At 44.8% G+C, this 27,786-nt stretch overlaps 1 protein-coding gene across 1 annotated transcript; it reads left to right on the forward strand.

Moving 5' to 3' along the window:
- The first annotated feature begins 539 nt into the window (after positions 1-539).
- Positions 540-6,177, forward strand: LOC133380836 (zinc finger protein 883-like). Its single transcript, XM_061618943.1, has 2 exons — positions 540-945; positions 2,650-6,177. The coding sequence occupies exon 2, from the start codon at positions 2,668-2,670 to the stop codon at positions 3,679-3,681; it is 1,014 nt and encodes a 337-aa protein (XP_061474927.1). The 5' UTR covers positions 540-945; positions 2,650-2,667; the 3' UTR covers positions 3,682-6,177.
- Positions 6,178-27,786: the final 21,609 nt, after the last annotated feature.

Raw genomic sequence — 27,786 nt, forward strand, 5'->3', positions numbered from 1 at the left:
AGGGTCTGATCCTAGAGGTGTGAGAACCTTTGCGCTGCTTATCCTTTTTTGTGTTATTTCTTATTCTTTAGTCTGTTATGCCTGTACCTTAATAAAACTGTGAAAACATTTGAACTTGTCTGTTCTATCACTGCTTGGTTCAGAGGATGGGAAGACTCCGATGGGCTCCAAGTATGCATCTTTAAACAGTGGAAAGATCCCTCTTGAAGACTAAAACAAAATATTTTACACACACACAATTTTTACAGCTCTCCGCCTGATATTGTGGTTGTTTTCTTAACGTTGCAACTGCAAATATTTGGGCCACTTCCATCTATTTTTCAGAATCCCGCATTTGGGATGACAATCGAATAACCTCCGTGGACACAAATCAGCACGAAAGGCCCATAAATACAGCGGCGGTGGTAGAACCTCCGATCCAGCGAAGGAGCACTTTGCCGGCGAGGCTGATCTTCACGAGTCCCTGCAAAAATGCTCGCCGTTCTCCACCAGGGGGCTCTGGCATCGCTACGAGGCGTCTTTCTTTGTCTGGTCGGGTCAGCCTTCCAGGATTCAGTTTCCTGGGTCAGAGGTAGCTGCTGCTTGCTAGTGGTGCTGGAAGCGGCCCCCTCCTTCTGCTGCCCCCTCCGCCTCTTCCATTGTGGACGTGAAGCCCGCGCTCGGCAGCTGCTGCTCTTTGGATGAAGGGGGGCGGGCGGAGAGAGAGGATTTCCATTCATAATGCTCCACTAGGAGATTTAGGTGAAGTGGGGGGAGGCGCGCGGATGTAGGCAGCGTTTTCCAGACCTAATTCAGCCATTGAGCTCCGAGCCAAGGAGGGGATTGAATTAGCCGCACAAAAGGCTCGTCCCTTTCTATCCACCCATTTCTGGCCGCCACCGGACAGGGCGGTCCCGCCGCCGCGACTGACCCCGCCGCCTGAGCTGTGGCTTCATTGATTACAAGGTAGGGATGAGGAAACCGCCCTCCCCATTAAAACGGGGTAGCGTTATCCCCCACCCGCAACTCTTGCATCACGCCACCTAGATGAAACCAACGGCAGGTTTGCTGCGGATTGCTGTGTTGGAAACCCGGCCCCCTCTTTGCCCGCAGACGCCTCCGGCCTGGCGCGCAGTGTTTGTTTTCGCTCTCCTGCATGTGCTACAGCGGTCATTCGCATGGGATGGGTGCCTGATCTCGGCCGGCGGGCGGGGGAGCGGGCGGTAGTTTAGGTTTGCTATATGAGGGAGGAGAGTAGGTCTGAACATGTGCAGAGTGCGTTTTCTTCTTCCCCCGCCGTGCACAAAATACAGGCATACAGCTTCGTTTATGGATGGCAGGGGTGTGGTTTAAGTTTGGCAGATGACATGCACGTGTGGCTGACAGCCCGCGTTTATAAATATATTCAACGTTCCTAAAAAAATAATGCTGTTTGCATGTATTTTGTGCTTAGGAATCTCTCCCCAAGAACAGATGGTGACATCTGTAGGGGCCCTGAATAACCCTAGCTGGCCTCATCCGTTCTGAGTTTGTGTGCCTGCAGGGTTCTGGTGTTAAGGCAAGCTTGAGTTCTGGTGTCTCCTTCTCAGACATTAGCTGCTTCTAAAAAGGTTGAGGTATACAAATACTGGTTAACAGTGGAAGATTTGTGGAACAGGGTAGGCTAAGAGTAGCTAAGCTTTTTCTTGTATCAAGGGTCATTAATGGTTGTAAGATCAAAGGTTCAAAAATAAGGGTGGCTCTGGAAGTGTGGCACATAGTCTAAAACGGAGTTCAGGAGCTGGCGGCTTGGGAGCCATGTCCGGCTCCGGAGCACCACAGGGCTGCCCCAGCTGCCTCCAGTGTCTGCTATTGCTCTCTTGCCCTCACTTCAAGGAGCAGTGAGGCAGAAGTGTACAACATTGAAGTGTGCCCCAAGTCTTTTGTGCCACTGCAGTGGACTCCACTGTGTGGAGTGCTGCCCCTGGGCTAGCCCGCTGGGTCGGGAGTGCTGAACAGTTTTGGCATGCACAGTTTTTGCTGCCCTGCATGAAGGTAGAGTGCTCCCAGTTTTGCGTTCCCTTTCCAGGAGTCGTTTGAGCCTTTTCAGTAGTGCAAAGGACCCTGGGGAGCTTTCCAACTTGGCGGGCACCTCCTTCCCGCCTATAAGGGCTAGAAGCCTGCTTTTATAAAGGAAAGGAATTTGAAATTCTTAGGAAGATGAACGGTGAGGCCAGTACCACAGTCTGCAGCTTTTCTATGCTTCTGTGGCGTACAAATAACCCTAAATACAGCACAACTGTACTCTCGGAGTTGGACTACATGACCTTCAGAGCCTTTTGAATCCTATGCTTTATTTGTTTATCTTACTAAATTCCTCATCTGCCTTCCCCATGAAGTCAGGAGCAACTGACCAAAGTGGTTTTTCCCAGTCTGTGATTCATGGTCAGTTCCTGCAATTACTCTGCCGTTAGGACATATTTAAGAATTGATGGAAGACTGAAGTCTTAATGCAGCTGACGTATTACAACATGCCTTGGGAATGCCACACTTTCCAGTTGTCAGAACTGCATTTGATTGGGAGTGTTGTGGGCTTACATTTGGATAATTGGGATGGGATTAAAATGATGATGATTTGCTATTTTGAGAACTGTCTTCCTTAACACAGCAACACATTTGATTTCCTGCTAGGTAAGCAGAAGTGCCAACATGAGCCACATGGAGGAGAATTTTAGCCCTGAGGAGGCTAGATCACAGCTTGTGACGAAACGTAAACTCCTTAAGATGCTGAGCTTAAGTCCTGGGCGCAGCCAAGCATGTGGAACTGAAGTGAGGGAGAAGAAAATACCTTCAATGACATGGCCGGTGAAGCCAGTACATACCGTCAAGAAGCGCAAAGTCTTTTTGGTACATCGGGGTACCCAGACAGAAGAGATCCCTGACATTTGCATTGAGTGCGGAAAGGTCTTCATCCAGAACTCAAGCTTGATTGACCCATGGCCAGTCCAGCCTGATGATAAACCGCATAAGTGCTCTGAATGCGGGAAAAGCTTTGCTGTTCGTTCCAGCCTCAATAGACACCAGAGAATCCACACAGGGGAAAAACCTTACATATGTCTGGATTGTGGCAAACGGTTCAATGATAAGTCCAACCTTACCCAGCACCAGCGAATCCACACGGGAGAGAAGCCCTATGAGTGCATTGATTGTGGCAAAAGCTACAGCCGCAGCTCACACAAGAAGAAGCATCTGAAGGACACGGCTGAAGAGCAGCAGGAGGTTTGCGCCGAGGTGGATGGAGCTGACATCAGTGGCGTCGATGAGAAACCCAAACCAAAACAGAAACCGGAGGTGCTGAATACCTGTACAGAGTGCCTGCGGAGCTTCAACCACAATGCTGACCTTATAAAACACATGCGCATCCACACTGGGGAGAAACCATACAAGTGCAACATCTGTGAGAAAAGCTTCAATGTTAGCTCCAACCTTTTTAGACACCAGAGAATCCACACGGGTGAGAAGCCGTATGTGTGCTCCGAGTGTGGGAATTGCTTCACCGACAAATCGACCCTGGTCCAGCACCACCGGATCCATACTGGGGAGAAACCTTATGCATGCCGGTTCTGCGGCAAGTGTTTCAGCCACAGCTCCCACCACAAGAGACACGAGAAGATCCACAACAGAGAAAACCCCTTATTTGCCTACCCTATCCCATTGTTTTAACAAGTTGCTCTCGCAGTGGGAGGGGGAAGATAGGAAACTGTGTGCCTCGGGAAACCTTTTTTTTTAAGAGTGCAGGAACTGTTTTGAAGGATTTCACCAGTCTGATTTCAAACACCATCAGAAGCAGTGGAGACTGGTGGCTCTGATGTCAGTGGGGCAGTGAATTCGCTCCGGGTTTTAGACTGAACTTTCAAGGAGCTGTCCAAGGTGCTGAAAGCTTCACTGGCCTGCAGACATCAGAGCCACCAGCTTCCACTGATCAGAAGGTTCATCTCTGACTGGAACTACTGGATATCAATGTGCAAGTTTATAGAATCTTCAGTAAAATCCACATGTTATATAGGCTACAATGAATGCTCAAAATCTGGGGAATTCTGGTGTGAATGTTGATAATCCCAGATAAATTTTGTGATTGTCTGAAAATAGATATGCTTCCCTGCTTTTGGGATATAAACTGTTGAAATGCTGACAGATTTATGTGGCTTTAAACATTAACTGCTGTTATGTTGGATTGCCAACATTCAGTATTAACAAACAGGTTCCAGACAGGAGTTTTGTGAGTATTTTGGGAATATTGTATATAACACAAGTACAGCCTTTGCCAGTGTGGTGCCTTCCAGATGATTGGACTACAACTCCCATCAGCCGCAGCCAGCATGCTGGGGTGGATGTAAGTTGTAGTCCATCTGGAAGCCACCATGTTGCCGAAGGCTGCACTTTGGATTTATTAAAGGCACTATAGAACTATTTATTGATATCCAGGAATGGCACTGAACTATCAGTGAACCTTTGGGGAGTTCCATTATTTTGGTTCACTGGGCCTCCCTTTTAGAGTCTGGCTCTTCTAACTACTTACACAAACCAGGCCGCAGGTCCTTTTGAAGAAAAGACTCCCAATCTCTATGCAAGGACTCTTGAGTGATGGAGAATCTGCCCTTAGGAGATAGTACTAGTAGTAAATTAACCTCAGTAGCCTTTTGCTTCAGGACTTCACTTTTTTGGATGGTAGCTCTCAGCCACTGGATCACATTGTATTATTGTCTACTAAATTAGGAGGCCCAACTTGGTAGGAATCACATGGATTTCTGCAGATGATCAATTTTCCAGTTGTCTCTTTGGTAAGCCTAAATAGGTTTGAGTTCTCTTGAGACCTCGGTAAAAAACTTGGAACTGTGTTTTTCTGCTCTTTGCTGCTCTTTCTCAGTGGTGCAGCTATGACGAATGGACATCCGGTGACAGAAGAGCCGTGTAATTCTATCGCAACAGGAAGACAAATTGTGCTGTGGCACTTTTAAGAGACTGAGTGGTTTATGGTGTCCTGTTACTAGGCAACAGACTCCCATCAGATGATCCCACGGTGGACTGAAAAGGTGGAGGAGGTGTATATACGTGTGTGTGTATGTATATATTATACTTATAGATATATTATATAGATATACATCCACACACACACAGGTTGAAAACCAAATTAAACAAGGTGAGAACTGAAAGTAGCACGGCATGCCCAGATTAGTGGACCACTAAACATATGAATGCAATACCTAGTGAAAGGGCAGAGGGGTTCCCTTTTGAAGTGAGCAAGCCGCCTGTAATCCTTATTCAAGCCTGAGAAATCTTACCAGGTTTGTTGATGGATTCCGGTTCCTGTTTGGTTTTTATGTATTGCAGCACTAAGGACAGAGATGGAGGGGTCCAGGGTGGCTGCAATGTTCACCCATTGGTTTCTGTATGTTCCCATTTGTCAAGTCCGGTTTATGTCCAGAACGGCGTTCTCACTAGTACTAATCCAGCTAGTGCTCCCTCCTAGCCAGTTTGGAGAAAATGTTATTTGAATCTCGGCTCAGCCATGGACCCAGTGGGCAGAGTCACTACCTCTGTGCCTCTGTTCCTCCTCTGTTGTTGTTGTTGTTTTTAAAGACACAAAAAACTGGAGAATTTAATGACCCTCCTTAACTGGGTAGTTGCGATAATTCATTATTGAAAAGCAGGCAAATGTTGTTGTGATCCAGCCTGTGCTTTAAAAACAGGGTGGGGGCTGTGAATCTAGATCTAACAGAGGTAGGCTGATATGAAACTGTAAAAGTAACACAGTGGGGAAAGTTTGGAATTAGCTGTCCATAGAAGACTGTTTGCTATATCTAAGTAATTTTTTGTGGTTAGCTTTTATCCTTTCTGTAGGTGACCCTTAATTAAAATGTTTGTTATTTAATCGAGTGTCTGATAGGAATCCTAACCTTTGACCTATTGTAGCAGTTGATTCTACAGGTTAATTAAACACTTTGTACAATTGCCTTTATTTTTTGCCATCTTGACTGAGATGAAAAGGGACAGGTCCCTGTGTCCCCTAATTCTATAGATACAGGGGGGGAAAACAAAACACCATTTCTGGACCATGCATAAGTGCTGTATTCTGTCTGGATTCATTTTTTGTTTCTGCTGTATGCATTTTTGTATTCCAGATGGAAAGTCTTGGTTAATATAGAGGCATTAAGAATATTTCCACTATTATTTGTAGATTATTTTTGTTGTGGGAGGGGAGGTGCATTCACAAGAATATAAGAAGAGCCTGCTGGTTCAGGCCAGTTGCCCGTCTAATCCAGCATCCTGTTCTTACAGTAGCCAATCAGATGCCTATGGGAAGCCCACAAGCAAGATCTGAGTGCAACAGCAACCGGTATTCAGAGACATACTGCGTCCGACAGTGGAGATAGAACTAGCCACTGTGGCTAGTAGCCATTGATAGCCTTATTCTCCATGAATCTGTCTAATCCTCTTTTAATGCCATCCACGCTGGTGGCCATCACTGTCTGTTGTGGGAGCAAATTCCACAATTTATGTGCTGTGTGAAGAACCTTATTTTGTCAGTCCTGAATCTTCCAACATTCAGCTTCCCTGGATGTCCATGAGTTCTAGTGTTATGAGAGGAAGAAAAACGTTTCTGTATTCATTTTCTCCACACCATGCTTCATATTATACACCTATATCATGTCTCTCTTACTCCCCTTTTCTCTAAACTAAAAAGCCCCACATACTGCAGTCTTTCTTCATAGGGGAGTCACTCCATCCCCCTGATCATTCTGGTTGCCCTTTTCTGAACCTTTGTCATCTCTACAGTATCCTTTTTGAGCTGAGGTGACCAGAACTGTATACAAGTATGGTTGCACCATATTTTATACAGTGTTAACGATATTGCCAGGTTTATTTTCAATTTCTTTCCTAATGATCTCTAACATGGAATTCACCTTTTTCACAGCTGCTGCACACTGGGTTGACATATTCATTATGCTATCCACTGTGACCCCAAGATCTTGTTGCTGGTCTGTTGCTACCAATTCAGACCCCATGCACATATATGTGAAATTAAGATTTTTTTGCTCCAATATGCATAACTTCATACTTGTTTACACTGAATTTTATTTGTCACTTTAATATCTGTTCACTCAATTTGGAGAGATCCTTTGGAGCTCTTTGCAATCCTTTTTTGTTTTAACACTCTCAAAGAACTTTAATAAGTTAGTGAGACAGGACCCACGCTTGCAGAAGCCATGCTAGTTCGGTTTCAGCAAGACTTGTTCTTCTGTATACTTGGTTATTTTATCTTTAACAATGCTTTCTACCAGTTTTCCTGGTTGCATTGTTTTTAAAGTCAGGCCTTGTGCAGCTTCCCTATTGCAAATTTTTCTGCTTTTTTGACTCGCAGCAGCACCTCTGAAAATAAACCTACAAAGCTGTGTTAGTACAGTCCTTGTATGTCTCCTCTTTAAGTATTTTTGTGCTGGCACAGCATGTTTTAGGATCAGGCCATCTACTTTTTTTGGATGACCAGGGTTGTGATTGTGTGTGCATCCAAAAGTTCATTTGTTGCAAGGGAAAAAAAGCTTTGCAAATCAGTAACTGCAAGATTCTATTCTAGCATCCCAGTTCAGTAACTTCCTTCAGGCTGGTGATGGCTAGGAGTGTAGATGGCTTTAAAAGGGTTGGTGGTATAGATAAATTAATGGAGGATAATTCTGTCAAGGGCTATTAGCCATGAAAACTGTGGAGCCTCTATGTATTGAGGTTGCATACCTCTGAGCACCAGATGCTGGAGGCAAACAAGCTGTGGGTGGCCATCGCCCATCATGGCTTCCTCATAAACTTCCTGGGGGCCTCTGGAAGGGCACAGTCAGAGGAAGAGTGTTGGATTAGATGAATTTTCAGTCTGAACTAGCAAGGCAATCCTTTATGCTCTTATGCTCAACCAGTGAGGAACGTGGATTGTTTTTCCAGAATTACCACAATATTCATACCTGGTGTTTTAAAGCGTAGTGATGAATATGGGTGAGTTACATTGCCAAGGCTTCCATTATGTTTCGTTGGTACTCTGTGCCTGTCTTTTCCTGCCTCAATACGTTTTCCAGTCCCCCTTTTGTTTCCCAATGCAGTGATTTCCCCTTTTTCAGCTATAGGCATAGCTCAACACACCAAAAAAGCACGCTGCTCCCCGATTAATTAAATGGGGATACTGCTGCCACAGGATCTCAAAAAGTGGATAATCTGGGCTCTGAATTGGGATGTGTGTGAAATCTCAAGCCCCCCCCCAGTTACAGCAGTTTATTGAGAACACAGCAATGTGTATATGTAATTCACAAATTTTTCCTTTTTTAAAAAAATAGGTGATGTGATGTAATGATTTTAAAGCAAGCCTCGCTGTTGAAGTGAGTGGAGAGTTATAATAACTTAATTGACATAGTATCTAAGCATTTCCCTGGTGAATGAAATCTTAATGAAAAAATAAACTAAGGTTTGCTATTGTGCAATCTGCCTTTTTGTACCCTTTTATTTTTTCTGGGAATTCCATGGTCAGTCGCGCTGTTAATGACTCACCTAGTTAATGTGCTTCTTTTAAACATGGTTGAAATAGGAAGTATGGACTCCTCCTTTTAAAGAGGAATATGAAATCCCACTCCCGACCTGTGTGATCATCTGAGTATTACTAATATAGGCCCCACTTTGTCTTTTCCCAGGGTGGAAGGTTCCCAGGTTACAACCTGGCCAAATACTTTAGAGTCAGGATGGGGAACCTGTGGCCCTCCAGATGTTGGACTCCAGCGCTCATTAGCCCCAGCCGGAATAGCCAAAGGTCAGCGATGATGGGAGTTTGAATCCAACAGCAGCTGGAGGGCCATAGGCCCCTTTTCCTTGCTGTAGAGCTAAAGTATGTCCACAAAAATCCTCTGGCTTTCCCAAGAACTGTGAGAGATTGATTTTATGGGATCTTTGGGTTGTTTTGAGATTATTTTCCAAATAATTTCATTTCTATTGAAAGAACAAAATTGCTACGTTTGATCAGAGTAGTTGATGGACCAAAGGTAGCAGTCATGATTTTAGAGCCTGGGGTGGGATGCCTTGATTTCTCTGGGTCCATATACAAAGGCTCACCTTTTTGTTTGGGTCTGATGAATACAGAATAGCCTTCATATGCTGCTTCATCATAATCATGGTTTATTTGCATGCTGCCTTTCCAAAGTAACCTAGACTCAAGGTGGTTCACAACATGAACAAAGCTTACATAATTCACTCAGTAACAAAACAAAATTCAGATAGTCAAACAAGAAGTGAACGAAAACATCTCATTAAGCAACATACAATAAATTGACACAACACTCTTATAATTCATAAGGTCCAACAATAAAATACAAAAACATAATCCCAATAACAGCAAAAATAACTGACCTCCAGAATTAAATGTTGGCCCAAAGAAAAGTCCCTTAACAATGCCTCACAGTCAAGATGGTCTGTCTCTGGCACCATCAGGTAGTAGCAGGTTTTATAGCTGCAATCAGTCAGAGACTCACCCAGGCCAGGTGGAAAGAGGCCATACTCAAAACTCAGTAACATGGATCAAAATACTGACTTTTTGCACAAACATGCATAACGTGTGTGTGTGTGTGTGATACCCTTTAAGCACCCTAACTGTGAGAAGAAAAGAACGGCTAATCATAATTGATCCATGTTAAAAGAACTATGAATATCCCCCTGCCAGCCAGTGTCGATTGATGACTGTTGTTTTGCTTGGAGACATAATGTTGCCATTTTCCTCAGAACTGGAAACTTTCTAATGACACCTTTTTACAGATAGATACTGTACAATTTCTGAACAGGTTTAGAGTATTTATCTTACCCTTCTCTTACACAGGGATGGAGAAGCTGTGGTCCTCCAGATCATAGAATAGTGGACTTGGAAGGGGCCTATAAGGCCATCAAGTCCAACCCCCTGCGCAATGCAGGAATCCAAATCAAAGCATTCCCAACAGATGGCTGTCCAGCTGCCTCTTGAATGCCTCCAGTATCGGAGAGCCCACTACCTCTCTAGGTAATTGATTCCATTGTTGTATGGCTGTAACAGTTAGGGAGTTTTTCCTGATGTTCAGTTGAAATCTGGCTTCCTGCAACTTGAGCCCATTATTACGTGTCCTGCACTCTGGGACGATCGAGAAGAGATCCCAGCCCTCCTCTATGTGACAACCTTTCATGTACTTGAAGAGTGCTATCATATCTCCCCTCAGTCTTCTCTTCTCCAGGCTAAACATGCCCAGTTCTTTCAGTCTCTCCTCATAGGGCTTTGTTTCCAGTCCCCTGATCATCCTTGTTGCCCTCCTCTGAACCTGTTTCAGTTTGTCTGCATCCTTCTTGAAGTGCGGAGACCAGAACTGGACACAGTATTTAAGAGGAGGCCTAACCAGTGCTGAATAGAGGGGAACTAATACTTCACGCGATTTGGAAACTATACTTCTGTTAATGCAGCCTAATATAGCATTTGCCCTTTTTGCAGCCACATCACACTGTTGGCTCATATTCAGCTTGTGATCAACGACAATTCTAAGATCCTTCTCACATGTCATATTGCTGACCCAAGTATCCCCCATTTTATAACTGTGCATTTGGTTTTTTCCCCCGAAGTGTAGAACTTTGAATTTATCCCTGTTGAATTTCATTCTGTTGTTTTCAGCCCAATGCTCCAGCCTATCAAGGTCCCTTTGAATTTTGTTTCTATCTTCCATGGTATTAGCTATGCCCCCCAATTTTGTATCATCTGCAAATTTGATAAGCATGCTCTGTACCTCCTCATCCAAGTCGTTAATAAAAATGTTGAAGAGCACTGGGCCCAAGACTGAGCCCTGTGGTACCCCACTCGTTACTTCTGCCCAATTTGAAAAGGAACCATTGATAAGCACTCTTTGAGTACGATTCTGGAGCCAACTGTGGATCCACCTGATAGTTGTTCCATCCAGCCCACATTTAGCTAGCTTGCTAATCAGAATATCATGGGGCACTTTGTCAAAAGCTTTGCTGAAGTCGAGGTATATTATGTCCACAGCATTCCCACAGTCTACAAGGGAGGTTACCCGATCAAAAAATGAGATAAGATTAGTTTGGCAGGATTTGTTCTTCATAAATCCATGTTGGCTCCTAGTAATCACTGCATTGTTTTCAAGGTGCTTACGGATTGACTGCTTTATAATCTGCTCCAGAGTTTTTCCAGGGATTGATGTTAGGCTAACTGGTCTGTAGTTCCCCGGTTCCTCCTTTTTCCCTTTTTTGAAGATAGGGACAACATTAGCTCTTCTCCAGTCATCCAGCACTTCACCAGTCCTCCACAATTTCGCAAAGATAATAGACAGTGGTTCTGAGAGTTCTTCAGCCAGTTCCTTCAATACTCTAGGGTGCAGTTTATCAGGCCCTGCCTATTTGAACTCGTTCAAAGTGATTAGGTATTCCTTGACCATTTGCCTATCAAACTCAAGCTCCAATCCTGCCCCTTCTACTTCATGTTTCCCGGGAGGGTCACAGATCCTTTTTTGGGAGAAGACTGAGCCAAAGTAGGAATTGGGGACTTCTGCCTTTTCTTTGTCATTTGTTATCATTTTGCCATCCTCATTGAGTAGCTGTGCCACCATTTCTTTTCTCTGTCTTTTGCTATGGACATACCTGAAGAAAGCTTTTTTGTTGCTTTTAGCATCCCTCGCTAACCTCAGCTCATTCTCAGCTTTAGCCTTCCTGATACCATCCCTGCAATTCTGTGATATCTGCCTGTACTGTTCCTTTGTGGCCTGACCTTCTTTCCACTTCCTGTATGTGTAGTTTTTTGTTTTCAGGTCCTCTCTAAGCTTTTTGTGAAGCCACACTGGCTTCTTCTGTTGTTTCCCCCTTTTTTCCTTATTGGAATTGCTTGCCATTGGGCTTTTAGAATTTCCTTTTTTAGAAACTCCCACCCATCTTGGACTTCTTTTCTCATTAGGGCCACTTGCCATGGAACCGTACTTACAATTGTTCTGAGTTTATTGAAATCAGCTTTCCTAAAGTCCAGGGTACGCGTATGGCTACTCTCAGTTTTTGCTTCTGTTAAAATCAAGAATTCAAGTATGGTGTGGTCACTTTCCCCCAGAGTTCCCGTAACTGCCACTTCATCCACCAAATCATCTCTATTGGTTAGAATCAAGTCCAGGATAGCTGATCCTCTGGTTGCTTCCTCCACTTTCTGTAGGAAAAAGTTATCTCCAACACAAGTCAGAAATTTCTTGGAGGGGCCATGTTTGGCAGAATTTGTTTCCCAACAGATATCAGGATAATTGAAATCCCCCATTACTACTACATCATGCCTCCTCGAAACATTGGCAATTTGCTTTTCAAAAGTTACATTCTCGTCTTCTCCTTGATTTGGTGGTCGGTAATAGACTCCAAGCACCACATTCGTTTTATTACTTGCCCCATTAATTTTAATCCAGATACTTTCGCTGGAACTACCAAGCTCATCTTCCTGTATTTCTGTGCAGGGATATATATTTTTAACATATAGCGTGACTCCACCTCCTTTTTTATTCCTTCTGTTCTTTTTGAACAAGTTATATCCTTCAATTGCTGTATTCCAGTCATGGGAGTCATCCCACCAAGTTTCAGTTACACCTATCAGGTTGTAATTGCCCTCCTGTAATGTTGCAAAGACTATAACTTAAAGACATTTAAAAATATTTTTAAAGATGTTTTGGTTTATATATTTTAAAGTCTGTTTTTTAAGATGTTTTAGAGTGTTTTTGGTGTTTTTGTTTGCCACCCTGGGCTTCTGCAGGGAGGAACAATAACTTTCATTGTCTCTGACCACTGGCAGTGGTGGCTAAGGCTGATGGGAGTTGGAGTCCCAATAACACGTGGAAGGCTACATGTTCCCCATCCCTGTGTTCTATGAAGAAAAGAAAAACCTGTGTTTTAAGGCATCCCACCCCAGTGCACCAACTTCACAAACTCTCTTTTCTGTGTGGTTCTGATGGCATTATATCTAAGGAGGCAAGAAACAATCCACAAAGTTGCCTTGTTGATAAAGTGCTGGGCTTTGAAGGTAGGAGAGCAAATAGCTATGGATGTGATATGCTAGAAATTACTTCTTTGAGATTGCTTCTTAATGTCTCTGTAACATAGCAAACGGAACGCTGCTATGCTACAGCCAGTCTTCCCCATCCTGATGCCTCTAGATATTCTGGACTACAGCTCCCATCATCCCTGATCTCTGGCTATGCTGGCTGGGGCTGATGGGGATTGTAAGCCTGATCTGGAGGTCAATAGGTTAGGGAAGGCTGTGCCAGTAGGCTAATTGCTTGGTTGCTGCCCGCTCTTCTTGGGGAATGGAGTACGCTACAGCTGCTTGCCTGAAACAGGAGGAGGCTTCTTTCCTAGCAGGAGGAGGAGGTGGCATAAGTGGTGGTGCTAATAGGGGCAGCGAGTGAGCTGCCTTGTTTAATCCATCTCCCCTTGCATGCAGGAAGCCTACAGCTGCTGGAAAGAGAGCTCCCTACAGCTGCAGCCTCCTCCCATCTTGGGCAACTGGTTGTGGGGTGCCTTGTTCTCCAAGAGAAGGTGGTGGTGGTAGTGAGTGTTGCCAGCCAAGTGGCTGTAGCATAGCAGCTTCTGATTTGCACCTGTGCTCCAATGAAAAAGTGATCTTGGTGTAAATTCATAATGCTTGTGATATTCTTTTGATCATGTCTGTCAGGGTTGCCTTGGGCAGGTCTCAATTCCTCAATCTAAGTTCATCTTTCATCCCAAGAAGGAGAGCTTTATGGTAACTAAGAGCTTTATTTTGCAGAATGATTCCAGTAAAGGCTGTGATGCGTTACTAAAAAGTGCAAGTAAGTTAACTGCAACAATCCTTTTCCTGAAATCTTCAGCCCAAACTAGATAGGAACATAGGCAGCTGCCTTATATTGAGTCAGACCATTGGCCTATCTAGCTCAGTACCGTCTAGACCAGCCTTTCCCAACCGGTGTGCCTCCAGATGTTGTTGGACCACAACTCCCATCAGCCTCAGCCATTGACAATGCTGGCTGAGGCTGATGGGAGTTGTGGTCCAACAACATCTGGAGGCACACTGGTTGGGAAAGGCTGGTCTAGACAATAGCAGCTCTCCAGGATTTCAGAGTGTCTCTCAGCCCTGCCAGGGATTGGACCTGAGACCTTCTGCCTACAAAGCAGATGCTCTACAACTGAGCTATGGCCCTTTTCCAAGAGTAGCTGCATTTATAGTTCACGTATAATACAGTCAAATGTTTACAATAAAATGACTTTGCGTGGGTGAGGAAAGTGGAACCCTCCCTCACCTTTCTATCATCACACCAGGTACTTGTCTTCTAGCCTGCCCCTAATAACCAGTGTGGTGTAATGGTTAGAGTATAAGACTAGGACTGGGGTAAACCCAGGTTAAATCTCACTAGTCAGTCATGAAGCTCACTGGGGCATCTTGGACCAGGTGCTATCTCTCCGCCTACCCTACCCCACAGGGATATTGTGGTTATAAAAGGGGTGTGTGGGGAGAAGAGAAGATAACCATGTATGCTTTCCTGAACTCCTTCCAGGGAAAGGCAGGGTATAAATGTAATAAATTAAAAATAAACTTTCATGTTAAAAGAAGACCCTATTTGCTTTATATGTGAATAGGACAGACATGTAAATAAAGCAACGTGGCTGTGCATCTCATCTAGGTTGGCCAGCGGCCATGAAGAGCACAGGGTAGTGTTTATTTCAGATATTTACATCCCCTTTCTTGCCAGAAATCAAAGTTAATAATCTAATTTGAATACAATTAGTTACTGGTTTTCTTTAGGAAGTACCCAGTTTGGTTGCCACCTTTCTTTTTCTTTTTTGCGGGCATGGTTCCTGCTCTGTAACTGCAGTGACAGTCACAAATTCAACAGATGCTACTTCTATTGTTTCCACCACCACCGCATTTTTGGAGATATCCTGAATTTCTCTCACGCAGCTATAAAGCACTCCAGCAAAGCTGGTGACCCACCATGCTAAACACAGTTCAGCAGCCGGGTAGTGTGCCCCTCCAGGTACTTTACAACTTTTATTTTTTATGTTTTTGGATATACAGGGCAGCCAGTGTGGTGCAGTGGTTAGAGCAGCCTTACCCAACCAGTGTGCCTCCAGATGTTGTTGGACTACAATTCCCATCTTTCCTGACCATTGGCAATGCTGGCTGAGGCTGATGGGAGTTGTAGTCCAATAACATCTGAAGCCACACTGGTTGGGAAAGGCTGGGTTAGAGTGTCAGACTAGGACCTGGGAGACCAGGGTTCAAATCCCCATTCAGCCATGAAGCTCCCTGGGTTAGTCACCAGCTTCTCTGCCTGAGACATAAGAGGGCTGTTGCCTGGTAAATATGATTGGATTAGGCACAGCAGTGGTCTGACTCAGACACAACATAACACAGGATTTTGAACTCAAGTCCTGCTTGTGGGCTTCCAATAGGTATCTGGTTGGACACTATGAGAACAGGATGCTGGACTAGATGGGTCACTGGCCTGGTCTAGTAGGGCTCTTCTTATGCTCTTAAGAGCTGGCTATTTTCTTGGCTAGCTGTGTGACCTGCCATTCAGAAGGCTGCCTCTTGTTGCCTAGTTGTGGGGGGAAAGAAGAGGGCAGGACCCTTCTGAGTCAGGTCACAGGTCAATGGTGGTGCACATGCTTTCCATGTCAAAGCTTCAAAATCCAGCACTCGCCATTTCTAGTTAGAGGATATTAAGAACATAAGGAAAGCCCTACTGGATCAGACGAAAGGTCCACCTAGTCCAGCATCCTGTATCGCACAGGGGCCAATCAGGAGCCTCTGTGAAACACACACACACCTGCTTGATCTGCTCAGGTTACTGTCTGCTAATCTTAGCAGGACTGGAGGAGACCCCTTGCTGCTGCTGACGCAGGAGTCCCAACAGGACTGGACAAAAGGGATGAGCCTGAGGGTGGTATTCAACTAAACAGTTTCAAGAGCAGAATGACTTCCACTTGTGCAACAGGATTCCCCCCCTCCTCCCCCCATGCTGTCTCCAAATCTGTTCCAGAGGGTTGAGGGGAACCCCCAGAACAGATTTAGGAGTTGCATGTGGAGAGGACAGGGATAACGTTCCATTTGCCATAGCACTACATTGAATACAACCCAAAATATGTATAATAAGATAGCTCCTTAGAGCTTACAGGGGGTGAGGTGAAAGGCAGGCATTCAGAGGGGATTGTAGACTGTTTCATTGCAGGGCATTTTTTTTTTAAAATTATTTAGTGCACTAGAGTGAATTTTTATTTATTGCTTGCCCCACCCACTTGCACTGTTGGCCCCACCCACCATTGGAATGTGGCCCTCAGGGCAAAAAAAGGTTCTCCACCTCTGGCTTACAGCAAAGCCCTGGTTTCAATGGAACACCAGATGCATTAAAAATAATCTCCCTCATATTTGGTCTTTTGGTTTTAAACCAAATCGCTGTCACCTACAGCCTGCAGCACTAGCACAGCATTCAGATCCCTGTTGAGGCACACAAAATCCAGTGACCCCGTTTCAGTGTGACGGCTAAGCACATGATGGAACCCTGAAGAGGCACCTTACAAAAGAGAGAGCGAGAGCATGCCCATCATTGCGTTTATACCAAGCCAGGCCTGTAGCCAGCCTAAAGGTCGAGGGGGGCATGAAAAATGTAGGGTGGGCAGAAAAGAATGATCTGTAATAAATTTAATTATTTGTATTTTGTGGAAAAAATGGGGGGAATGTTGCGGTGGGAATTTACATGCACACCAGGCCACAGGGCTGAACCAGGCCTCATTTTGCTACCTGTCTCTTGCTTTGGCCTGTTAACTATTGCTTCTAGCCTCTGACACAAATCTCCAGGCAGCTGTGCATCCTTTCCTGTCATAGCTCACATCTGGATGGAATTCTGCTTCTGTTGCCTCCCCTCCCCCTCCCCAGGTTGAATTGACTTTGGGGGAGGTGGTCACAAAGAAGGGGGGAGGGAATCATTCCTTGCTGCCACGGTGGGGGGGGGGGCTGGCTATTGCTAAGGGCAGATTTCTCTCTCTCCCTTTCTTTCCCCCTCTCTTTCCCTCCTTCATGTTCTCTGCTCAGCCTTCTCAAAGATTGAGCTTCCTGGGTCAGCAGAAGGAGGGTGCTGCTGTTTCCATGGTGAGCCTGCGCCTTCTCCTAAGTAGTTTCTTCCCGTGGGCCCTGGTTTGCTGGGGGTAGGAGGCTCAGTGTGTACTTCTGGTGGAGTGGGAGGGGAATTGCCCTCCCCTAAGGCACCCATTAGTTTCTAAGCAAGAGAATCCAGATAATCAGTGACTAAAAAAATAACATAAGGAATCCTTAGGCTTAGGTCAAGGTGGAGGCTGCCTTCCCTTAGGGAAGGGGCTGCAGCTCAGTGGTAGAGTAGCTGTTTGGCAGGCAGGAAATGCCAGGTTCAGTCTTCAATACCTCCAGTTAAAAGGGCTGGGAAAGATCCGCTGTCAGGCTAAGTGATGGTCTAATTCAGGGATTTTCAGCCTAGGGGCCGGATTCCCTTCTGGGCAATCTTCCAAGGGCCGTATTCCTGTGATGGACAGGGCCAGAGGCCAACGTGGGCAGAGCAACAAATGTAATTTTTACCTTTGTATAATAGTCTGGTTTCTACACACACTCTCACCTTCCTCCATGTTTTTCATCCAGGCAAGCAAGAGGCAAGATAAAAAATTCAAGGATGCATTCCAACCAGGCAAAATCCTCAGGGTCAGTGAGGTTTGTGGCCTGGGGAGATATCCAGGGGCCAGACAGAGAGGACCAGAGGGCCACATTTGGCCCTGAGGCCCAAAGTATCCTCCTCCTTGTCTGATTCAGAATCGGGCAGCTTCATATTGGTCAGTAGCCACTGAGGGCTTTTACCTTCACTCTCAGGGCCAGCATTTTGCCTCGCCCTGTCACTGATGCCAGAAGGAACCAATACAAGAGCAATCGGCAGCAGAGTGACTGACCTGAGAGGCAAGCAAAAAGTGGGATGCACCAGGAGGGACATACTGAGTATTAGGTAGGCTGAGCTTGTGTAGAACACATATTGCACAAGACTGCTGCCATAAGACAGTAGCACCACACATGCTTTGCATGTTTGAGGTCCTTTGTCAGACGTGCATAACCTGTTGCCCCCCAGATGTTGTTGGAGTCCTGCTCCCATCAGCCCCGGCAAACCTGACCAATGAACAATCCAATGGGTTGGATTCGATAGCCTTAGGCCCCTTTCAGCTCTGTAATTCTATGATTCTGTTCTATGATTCTGTGTTTCAAGGGGCATGGTACCCCAGTGGGAAGGGAGGGAGCAAAAAATTTTGCATGCCATGTTGGTTATAGACTAATGTTATTACTAGTATAAAGTATATATAGCACAAAGGAACACTAGATCCTTGCCTTAGGGAGCTTACAATGTAAGTATTGCAGTGGGGGAGGCAGCAGCATAAATTAATCCATGAGGCTCTGTAAATCTAAAGGGTTCATAGAAGAGAGGTTTCGAAAAAGGAATGGGATGGAGGGAGGGAGAAGGTGTCATAGATGTGTCCCGATATTAGAGGCAGCCAGGGAGAAAGGGCAAAAACCTTCTGGATGGCTTGAATCTAGAGGAGTGAGTGTCACAGGGCTGGGGTATATTGGGATAAGAAGGTGAAGCAAAGCCTTGAAGGACTTCTAAGGCAGATGTGGGCAACCATTTTTCTTTCAAGGGCTATAATCCTTTGGGGACTGCTCACTAACGGTGGGCAGAGTCAAAAGTAGGTGGGGCTCTCTCTCTTTCTTGCCACTCCTCTCTCATTTCCACCCTCCATGGATACCCACACGAAATTAGGCCACAGGATGACCATCCCAGTTCTTTTTTTTTACAATAATTTTTATTCAAATTTTCATAAAACATAGAAAACAAAATCATAAAACATTCAAAGACAAAAAACAAAACAAAACAAAAATGATTAAACAAAAAAAATAAAATGTTGACTTCCCATTTGTCACATATCAAATCAGTTATAGGTCTACAATATATAACAATCCTGTCTCTTAAATCATATTATAAAATCACTTTCCTCCAGTAGTTATCTTAATTAATCATCAAATCTCATAAACATTACTTTATTCTTTCCACAAAAAGTCAAAGAGAGGTTTCAGTTCTTTAAGAAATATATCTATCAATTTTTCTCCAAATAAACATGTCAATTAATCCATCTCGTTAATAATTATAATAATCTTATTGTCATAACCATAGTCCAAATAAACATTTCGATTAATCCATCTCATCAGAATCTGTTAGGTCCAATAATTTCAATAGCCATTATTCCATTATCCCTATTAGTTCCATCTTCCATCTTCAATAGTCCTGTTAAGTCCAGTAATTTCAGTGTCCAATCTTCCATTATCAGTATTCCATAATAATCTTGCTGTTGTAACCATAGTCATATAATAAGAGTCTGATGGGAATTTCCTCTATCCCAAATATTTTCTTGCCATCCATTCTGAATAAGTTGCTGAAATACTGTTGTAAAGTCATATCTGTGTTCTTCTTTTTTACAAAATGCACTGGCTCATCTCTTAAGAGTTTTTCCATTGTCACATGGCTGCAGTTAATTCCATAGATTTTCTCTATATCAAGCTCCATCACATCATTCCAGTCCAGAAGATTATCCAAGCCATTGATAACTTTATCTCTAATATCTTCATTAATTTCTTCAGAGATAACGTTAAATTCCAAACAGTAGATTTTATTTCTAAAATCCATAAACTCCAGATCTTTTTCCAATTCCACATTTGTTCCAATCTCCAGGGCTTGTATATTTTTTCTTTTCTCATCTCTGATCTTATTATCCTCTCTCACAGGATCCCCTATTTCTTTAAGCTCCTGCGTCATTTTGCTCAGTTCAATTTTCAGCTCCTTACTACCCTGTCGCAGGGTTTGTTTCGTTATCTCAATCTCATCCATTATTTTCTGAAACATAGTTACTTCCAGATTCTCAGCCACTTTCTTGATTGCCATTTTTAAAACCACGAAAACAAAGCAAAACAAAAATAAAGAAGAACCACTTCTTATTTCAGCAGCAATTGGGTTAATATTCCAGGCTTGATGACATCACAGTATAAACAGAGCAACCTGCCTTATCTCTCTATGTTCAAGAATGCAAAACAAATTTAGCTCCCAGCATCAAAACAGTTAGTGGCGTCGTGAAGAAGCAGATTCGTCAAAATAAAATAGACCAAAAAGAGAATAGTCCCAGACAATATAATATTCCTCGGAATAGAAATCAGGAATAGAAATCCCTCTTCTGTTTATTATCTTTAGAATGCACTTCCAGGACAGCTTTTTGCGACAGAAACAGAGATAAGCTGTTAATTTCGTGAATAACAGATAAGAGTTATAGCTCACCCAGAAGTTTTCCAAAGCCGATCAATCTGACAAATCTCCTTTTGCTGTAACAATTTAAACCAAGTAAAAAAAAAATAATAGAAAGAAGGGTGCTTGCCTGTTAGTCCGTTCTCTCTTTAAAGAAAAGATAAACGTATCGCTTAAACAGATAGAGCTTGTTAGAAAGTCCGTCCGGCATTGTTGGCTGGACCTTATCTCATAAATTAATGAAATCCAGTCCTCCCAACAAAAACAGGCTTTTGAGGTTGATCTCTACGTTTCTCCCTGCCCGGGAGAAATTTCATCAGTCAAAAAAAAAATGTTCTGACTGATTTATATCTGAATAAGCTTCTTTTGAGGCGGGAGTCCGTCCCAAAAGCAGGCACAAGCGAAGTCACCCTTCCCGGAAGTCGATGACCATCCCAGTTCTAAGGAAAGGACAAGGGGTTTGTGCTGAAAAAAGAGAGTGGTCAGGAAGCCAGTGCAGGGATTTACGGAGAGGTGTTGTATGGCCTCTAAACAATCAAAGCACAGGGTTTTCCAAAGTGTGTGGGCTGAACCATGCAGGGCTGAAACACAGCAGTGGGATTGCAAGCCTCCGATCACTGCAGGGCTGGTTCTCAAAGGCCTGAGATGAAAATGACACAGGGAAAGTTGGGAAGAGAGGGATGATGGGAAGAGATGTTGTGTAGGTTGGGTTATTAGGACCAGTGGTGCCCATTGGGACTGGCAGGGCATAAGGCTGGGAGGCCAACAGTAGGGGGAGCCAGAGCCAATGAAAGGCAGAGCCAACTAATTCTGGGTTTGTCCCCATCCTCCTCCCTGCTGAGTTCTTCAAGGGGCAACACTGAGACTAAGAAGAAGCTGACATCCAGGGCTACTGCCTCACGGCAGACTGAGGTTGGTGGGGAAGCACTCCATTCACCCTAAGGAACCAGCCTCCACTGCTAAGGACCTGGCAAGGCAGGAGCAAAGAGGCTGAGGAGGTGGATCGAAGAGTCAGGAGAATATACCTTCACCATTCTGAGGCAAAGGGGTGGGGTGGGGGTGGAATAAAAGCGCAGTAACATTTTAATCCAGATTGGGATTAAATGTGTAATCTTGTGCATGTGGAATTTCTCTGCCCACCGAACCTTGCTCCAACTTTGTAGATTCCAATCTCCTCCCAATCTTGAATGCCTACCTAATTTAGCCTCCCAGCTGACCCGTCCAGGGGTAGTGATAGGTACTTAAGGGACCCATGGAGACAGGCCCATGACACTAATTTGCATAGAGTGCCACCAGGCAAATTAAGATGGCAGGTAGCTGGGGTCTCATTGGCACATGCTCAGCCACCCTTTAAGCAAAGGTGTTTTTTAAAAAATGTTTTAAAAGTGGGGAAAGGAGATCTGGGGCCCAGCACAAACAACCTAGGGCTCACCCCCAGATCTCCCCCTAACAATGGCCCTGTACCCACCCATTCTCAGATATCCCTTTGTCTGGCCTCTTTGACCATCTGACTCAGGGTGAATGTTTCTCATCTGGATTTTCTCTGTCTTCCCCCCCCCAACCACGTGTGGCAGGCCCAGTGTTTGTTAAGAGGGAGGTGAGTCTTTGGTGGCGACTGCTGGGATGCCCCCTAAGAAGAGCAAAAGCAGCATTGCTACTGTGACAACCAGGTGGGCAAGAGTGCAGGTGGGAAGATGAAAAAGAACAGGCACAATCCGGACTGCCCATGCCACAGCCCTCCAGGGGAGGAACAGGAAGTGGCAGCAGAGGAAAAAGAGACCCCATGCCCACAACAAGCAGCTTCTGCCAAGGGAGTGCGCCCTAATATTTGCTCAGAGTGTGGGAAGAGCTTCCTTCACAGCTCAGATCTGGTGAGCCACCAGTGCATTCACAGTGGGGACAACCCCTTTGTGTGCACAGAGTGTGGGTGCAGCTTCAGGCAGAGCTCTGTGCTGATCACCCACCAGCGCATCCACACCAATGAAGCCCCTTACGCCTGCGGCTACTGTGGCAAGCACTCTGTGTCAGCTCCAACTTTGTGTGTCACTGTTGCATCCGCACCAGAGAGAAGCCATACTCCTGTCCCATTTGTGCCAAGAGCTTTACCGACAAGTCGACCCTGACCCAGCACCAGCGCACAAACACTGGGGAGAAACTGTACCGCTGCACTGACTGCAGCAAGAGCTTCAGCCGCAGCTCCCATCACAAGCGCCACCTGCGCAGCCCGCCCACCCAAGGCGGGTGTGTTCACTGCCCGCTCCTGCCTTCTCACACTAGCAGTTACAAAGTCAAGGCAGCCAAGGCCAAGAAGAGGATGCTGTTGTCTGCTCCCACAGCTGAACTGGCCATTGAGATCCCCAGCACATGTGTGGAATGCTGGCAGAGCTACAGCCAGAACTCGGACCTGATCAAGCACATGCGCATCCACACAGGGGAGAAACCATTCTGCTGCAGCCACTGTGGCAAGTGCTTCAGTGTCAGTTCCAACCTCATGCAACACCAATGCATCCACATGGGTCAGAAGCCATACACCTGTGATATCTGTGGCAAGCCATTCACGGACAAGTCCACCATGATGCAGCACCAGCGAACGCACATGGGGGAGAAGCTGTACATATGCATCTACTGTGGCACAAACTTCAACTGCAGCTCCCATCACAAGAGGCATGAACATACTCACTCCTCTGAGGACAGCCCTCAGGCCTTCCTTCCCCTCTGGCATTATGCCCCATCACAGGCCTTCACATGGAAAGGGGCACTTGTCCCAGCAAGGGAGGAAATGCAACTGCAATAGTGAGGGTGGGCAAGAATTGACAGGTACGAAGTACCAGAACAAAACATTGCATCTACCATCATCACTAGGCACAGAATATTAGAACATTTTAATCGCTGGATAATTAACAGGCCAGTGTAATAACAAAAGATGTGCCACCTTCCCCCTATTTTTATAATTTATTCACTTTATAATTGCGTACATAACCACAGTTCTCTAGCCCTCATTATTGTGACATTAAACCTTGTCAATGTGAAACACAATGTAAAATGCTACGAGAGCTCTCAGGTAAGTAGACAACCTGAAAAACACCTTGAAGTGTTAAGAACTTCCTGTTCGGCATCACTTGATACGTTTGGACTTTTTCATTCGAAAGGTTTCTCTTGCAAGCTATATAGAGCTTCACGTCAGGTTCTGGAGAGGCAAGCCCTTTCATTTTTATGAAATACAGGGCCTACCCAAGCCATTTTGCTTTTTGAGGCAAACATTTCAGTTGGCATCTTCCCTGCTACCACTATGGTTTCAGATGGGAGTTTATTGTGGAATTGGTGCTACTCAAGTGCACAAGTTTTTTGCAGTGTCCACATGATGACTGCGTATACCCCATACATTTAAACCACAAGACTTCCCCCAAAGAATCCTGGGAACTGGTGTTTACCACTCACAGAACTAGAGCTCCCAGCAGCCTTAACCAACTACCATTCCCAGGATTCTTTGGGGGGCGAGGCATATGCTTTCACTGTGCCCTAAATGCATGTAGCCAATGGTGGCCCATGCTTTTGAAACATTTAATGCAGTTTTCCCCTACTACAACAAATCCAGTCAGTAAACATAATCTGTCATGCATCTGGAGTCACTGCTTGTTGCGGGGGAGGGGGCTGATTTGTCACATGTGTGATGACATTTCAGTGGGTGACTTCTAATGCCACAGCCCTACTTCCATTTGCTCCTCACCTGAAGCACAATCTAGCCATGTTGTTGCTGGCTGCTCAAACACTGTGAACGTGTCTATTTCCACCAACTGCTACATACATACTGAAGGCACTTCAAATTTCTACAACCCAGTTAGCAGAGCTATTCTCAAAATTTCCAGACAGTGCTTGTGGGGGATGGGGACTGTAATCACAGTACATACTGTACATCTGGGCTTTTAAAAAACTTAAATTAAATTGTGGAAGACCTCTTTACCACTCCTATGAAAGCCTTAGTCTGGTAAATACTACTCTTGCATAGAACAGAGTTTCCCAAACTGTAGTCCATGGACTACCAAGAGTCTGCAAGCTTCATTCAGGTGGTCCGTGGTGTATCTGTGTTTGAATATGGGAGACAGCACATTAATTAAATATATGTTTTTTAAATTTTTAATTGCTTCTTTTATTTCTTATATTGTATTTTATTGTGTTACAATTTGAATTCTATGGAAAATCATATAGCATCTAGCAGAGCACCTTACAATTGCTACAACAGGCAGAAAAATCATTAAGTGGTCTGCCAAAACTCTCAGCAATGTTCAAGTGGTCCATGGGGGAAAAATGTTTTGGGAACCATCGTATTAGAAAAACAAAAATTAATGGGTGGTATTCAACGCTAGTCCTATTCAGAGTAGACCCACTGAAGTTAATAGGCATGACTAACTTAGGTCCATGAATTTCAGCCTATTCTGAGTAGAATACAACCCAATGGATCTGGATATTGCACACATACCAAAAGCCTCCATTTTGTCCATTGTGAAACATGATAGCTAAGGCTGGTAACGTTTGCTCTTGTGCATTACCTGTATTTTTTTAAAGGAATGCATACACAGGTACAGAAATGCCTGTGCACATACCTAGAACAGAAAAAGGCAATAGAGGAGTGATTTTTTTAAAAAACACCTCCAGATACATCGTGTCAAGCGGTGGAATGCCAATGAATATCCATGGCTGAAAGAAATGGGATCTGAACATCCTGCTGGCGATAGAGTGGCTATGAATCCTACCTTACAGGGGACAGCCCTCTATTCTGAAGGGCTGACAGAGGACAGTCTTTTCTGTTTGAAGGTGTCTCAGGGCTGTTCGGTCCAAGTCTGGTTTAAAGATAAAGAACCTTAAACAGGGTGAGCAGGGGCCTTGAAGTTGCCAATCAACAGTTAGCAGCACCTGCTCAGCAGGCCAAGGAGGCCCACAAGTCACCTGGTTTCTTCCCCTCTATGGGGAGATGTTTAAATATTTCTGTTGAAATTAATGATTCCCAAATTTCCACCTAGACATATAAATTAACATATGCAAATTTTATGCAAATTGTGCCCTCTTTTTCCACTCTCTTTTTTTTGGTGTTGTAGTTCCTTTTTTGGCAATGGATGACTGGACACTTGGGATATAAGGCCACCGTCTGGAGCCACCCCATGTTACAAGAGACAAAATACTGTCACTCCAATCCATTCAGAGACCTAGAGAGTGGCTATGTCAGGGGAAGACTCTGGAAAAGACTGAATTCAATTTTTAATTTTTTTTAACTTCTTTTTAATTAGTAAAAGGTAAACATTGACAGCTAAACAAATTCAATTAATTAATTAATTGATATCCCGCCCTTCCTCTCAGAAGGAGCCCAAGGCTGCAATGGTATCAATATTCTTTGGGAAGCTGCAAGACTCTAGTCACTATTGGCCTCAATCCAACACAGAGTTAGGAATGCTTAAGGTGTGGGGAAGTGTTGGCCCTCCAGATGTTACTGAACTACAACTCCCATCATTCCTGGCAAATGGTCATGTTTGCTGGAGTTGCTAGGAGTTGTAGTTCAACAACTTGGAACAACCAAAGGTTCTCCACACCTGGCTTCTGCCCAGTGAATTAAATGGGTTTAGGCGTGCTTAAATCTTTGTTGGATTTAGGCCAAAGATGGGGAAACTGTTGCTTTCTAGATGTTGGACTCCAGCTCCCATCAGCCCCAGCCAGCATGGCAAATGGTCAAGGATTATTGGAGTTGTAGTCCAATAACTTCCAGAGGGCTACACGTGCCTCCCCCTGCCCTCCTTGATTTAAGTCTTTGCCTCAGGGCAATCAACAGGATGGTTGAATCCACAGAAATCTGATAGGAAATCTGTAATAATAGTTACTTTTTACTAGCTATTGATTTTTCGTTCATTATATATTGAGTCATAACTGAGCTTCCATGACAACTTTTCCTATCAATTTTTTGCAGTGTTAGCTTCAATAGTGAGAACTGGGCCCACATTCTAGCAAGTTATCCCCCTCCCCAGCCTCTTCTACAGTTTTGCAAAAAGTATTCTTACCATGCAGCACTGATTCTGATTTCAACGATCTCAGCCAAAAATTATTTTGACTAAGGCCCCAGTGAGCCAGTGTCAGTAGATGGTGGCGGTGGTATGGACCAGTTCATTGATCCATGCTAGAGTAGCTCCAGATGTTGCTGGACTCCAGTTCCCCTGAGCCCCAATCAGCGTAGCCAATGGTCAGAGATGATGGGAGTTGTAGTCCAGCAATATCTGGAGGGCCACCAGTTTCCCATCGCTGCTTTAAAGCAATTCAGCACCTTGGGCTTTTATTCTTAGGGTAGCAGGGAGGGAGAGGAGTAGGAGATGACGATCTTCAGCCCTGCTCTCTAGTGTAAAACCCAAAGTCAGGCTAAAGGGCAAAATGTTGGCTCAATGGGGAGTCCTTTTTTTGCAGCCTGACACATGAGCCACACTTTTTCCTCTGCCCTCTTTCATAGGCAGGCTTACAGAATGACATTGTTGGAAGCGACCTTGGAAGTCATCTAGTCCAGCAGTGCAGGGTCCACAATGCAGGATGCATTTACCACAGGGTTGGGGTAACCTGCAGCCCTCCAGATATTGTTGGACTCTGACTCCCATGAGCCTCAGTGTGCCTGGCTAATAGTCCCGGATGATGGGAGTTGTAGTCCAATGACATCTGGAGGGCTACAGCTTCTCCATCCCTGATTTACCACATCCCTGACAGATGGATGCCCAAACTCTGCTTAAATACTTCAAGTGATGATATATACACAAAAGCACTGTCTCATTGCTGTGTGCACCAGGAGTGGCCCTCCAGAGGTGGTTGCGCATCCCTGACCATTAACCATGCTGGCTGGGGCTGATGGGAGTTGAACTACAACTACAACAACATCTGCAGGGCCACAGGTTTCCTACACCTCATCTTCATCTTCCTCTCGGCCAGTGGCGGCTGGTGGCTCCGTGTCAGTGAGGCAGTGGAATCCGTTCCAGAGTTTAGTCTGAGCTTTCAAGGAGCTGTCCAAGGTGCAGCAACTCTGACTGCTTCCCAAACACATGATAGCTGAGGCAGACATTAGGGCAGATCCACAACAGATAGTGAAAGCACAAACAATGCACATTTAAAGCACATGGCTTTCCTCAAAGAATCTCAGGGCACTGGGAATTGTAGCTCTGTGAGGGGGGAAACTACGGTTCCCAGAATTCTTGAAATGTGCATCCAGTGTGGTTTAAGTATATGGTGGATCTGGAGTCTGTCTGCTACAAGGAGTTCCTAAGAACACAATCTGGAAGCCCTTGATTTTTTTAGTGAAAGAATGGGGTGAGATAGTAATAGCTACAGCCACCAGATGGCTCTAGTTATTCTAGGCATCCGCTCTTCCTCTGGTCTTCCTCGCTTCCTTCACTCTCGT

The sequence above is a fragment of the Rhineura floridana genome, chromosome 3 (genome assembly GCF_030035675.1).
Source record: "Rhineura floridana isolate rRhiFlo1 chromosome 3, rRhiFlo1.hap2, whole genome shotgun sequence".
In the NCBI taxonomy this organism is placed as follows: domain Eukaryota; kingdom Metazoa; phylum Chordata; class Lepidosauria; order Squamata; family Rhineuridae; genus Rhineura; species Rhineura floridana.

What these genes read in the sequence shown, in the direction of transcription:
- LOC133380836 (XM_061618943.1), top strand. Translation starts at nt 2,668, where the DNA reads ATGAGCCACATGGAGGAGAATTTTAGCCCTGAGGAGGCTAGATCACAG.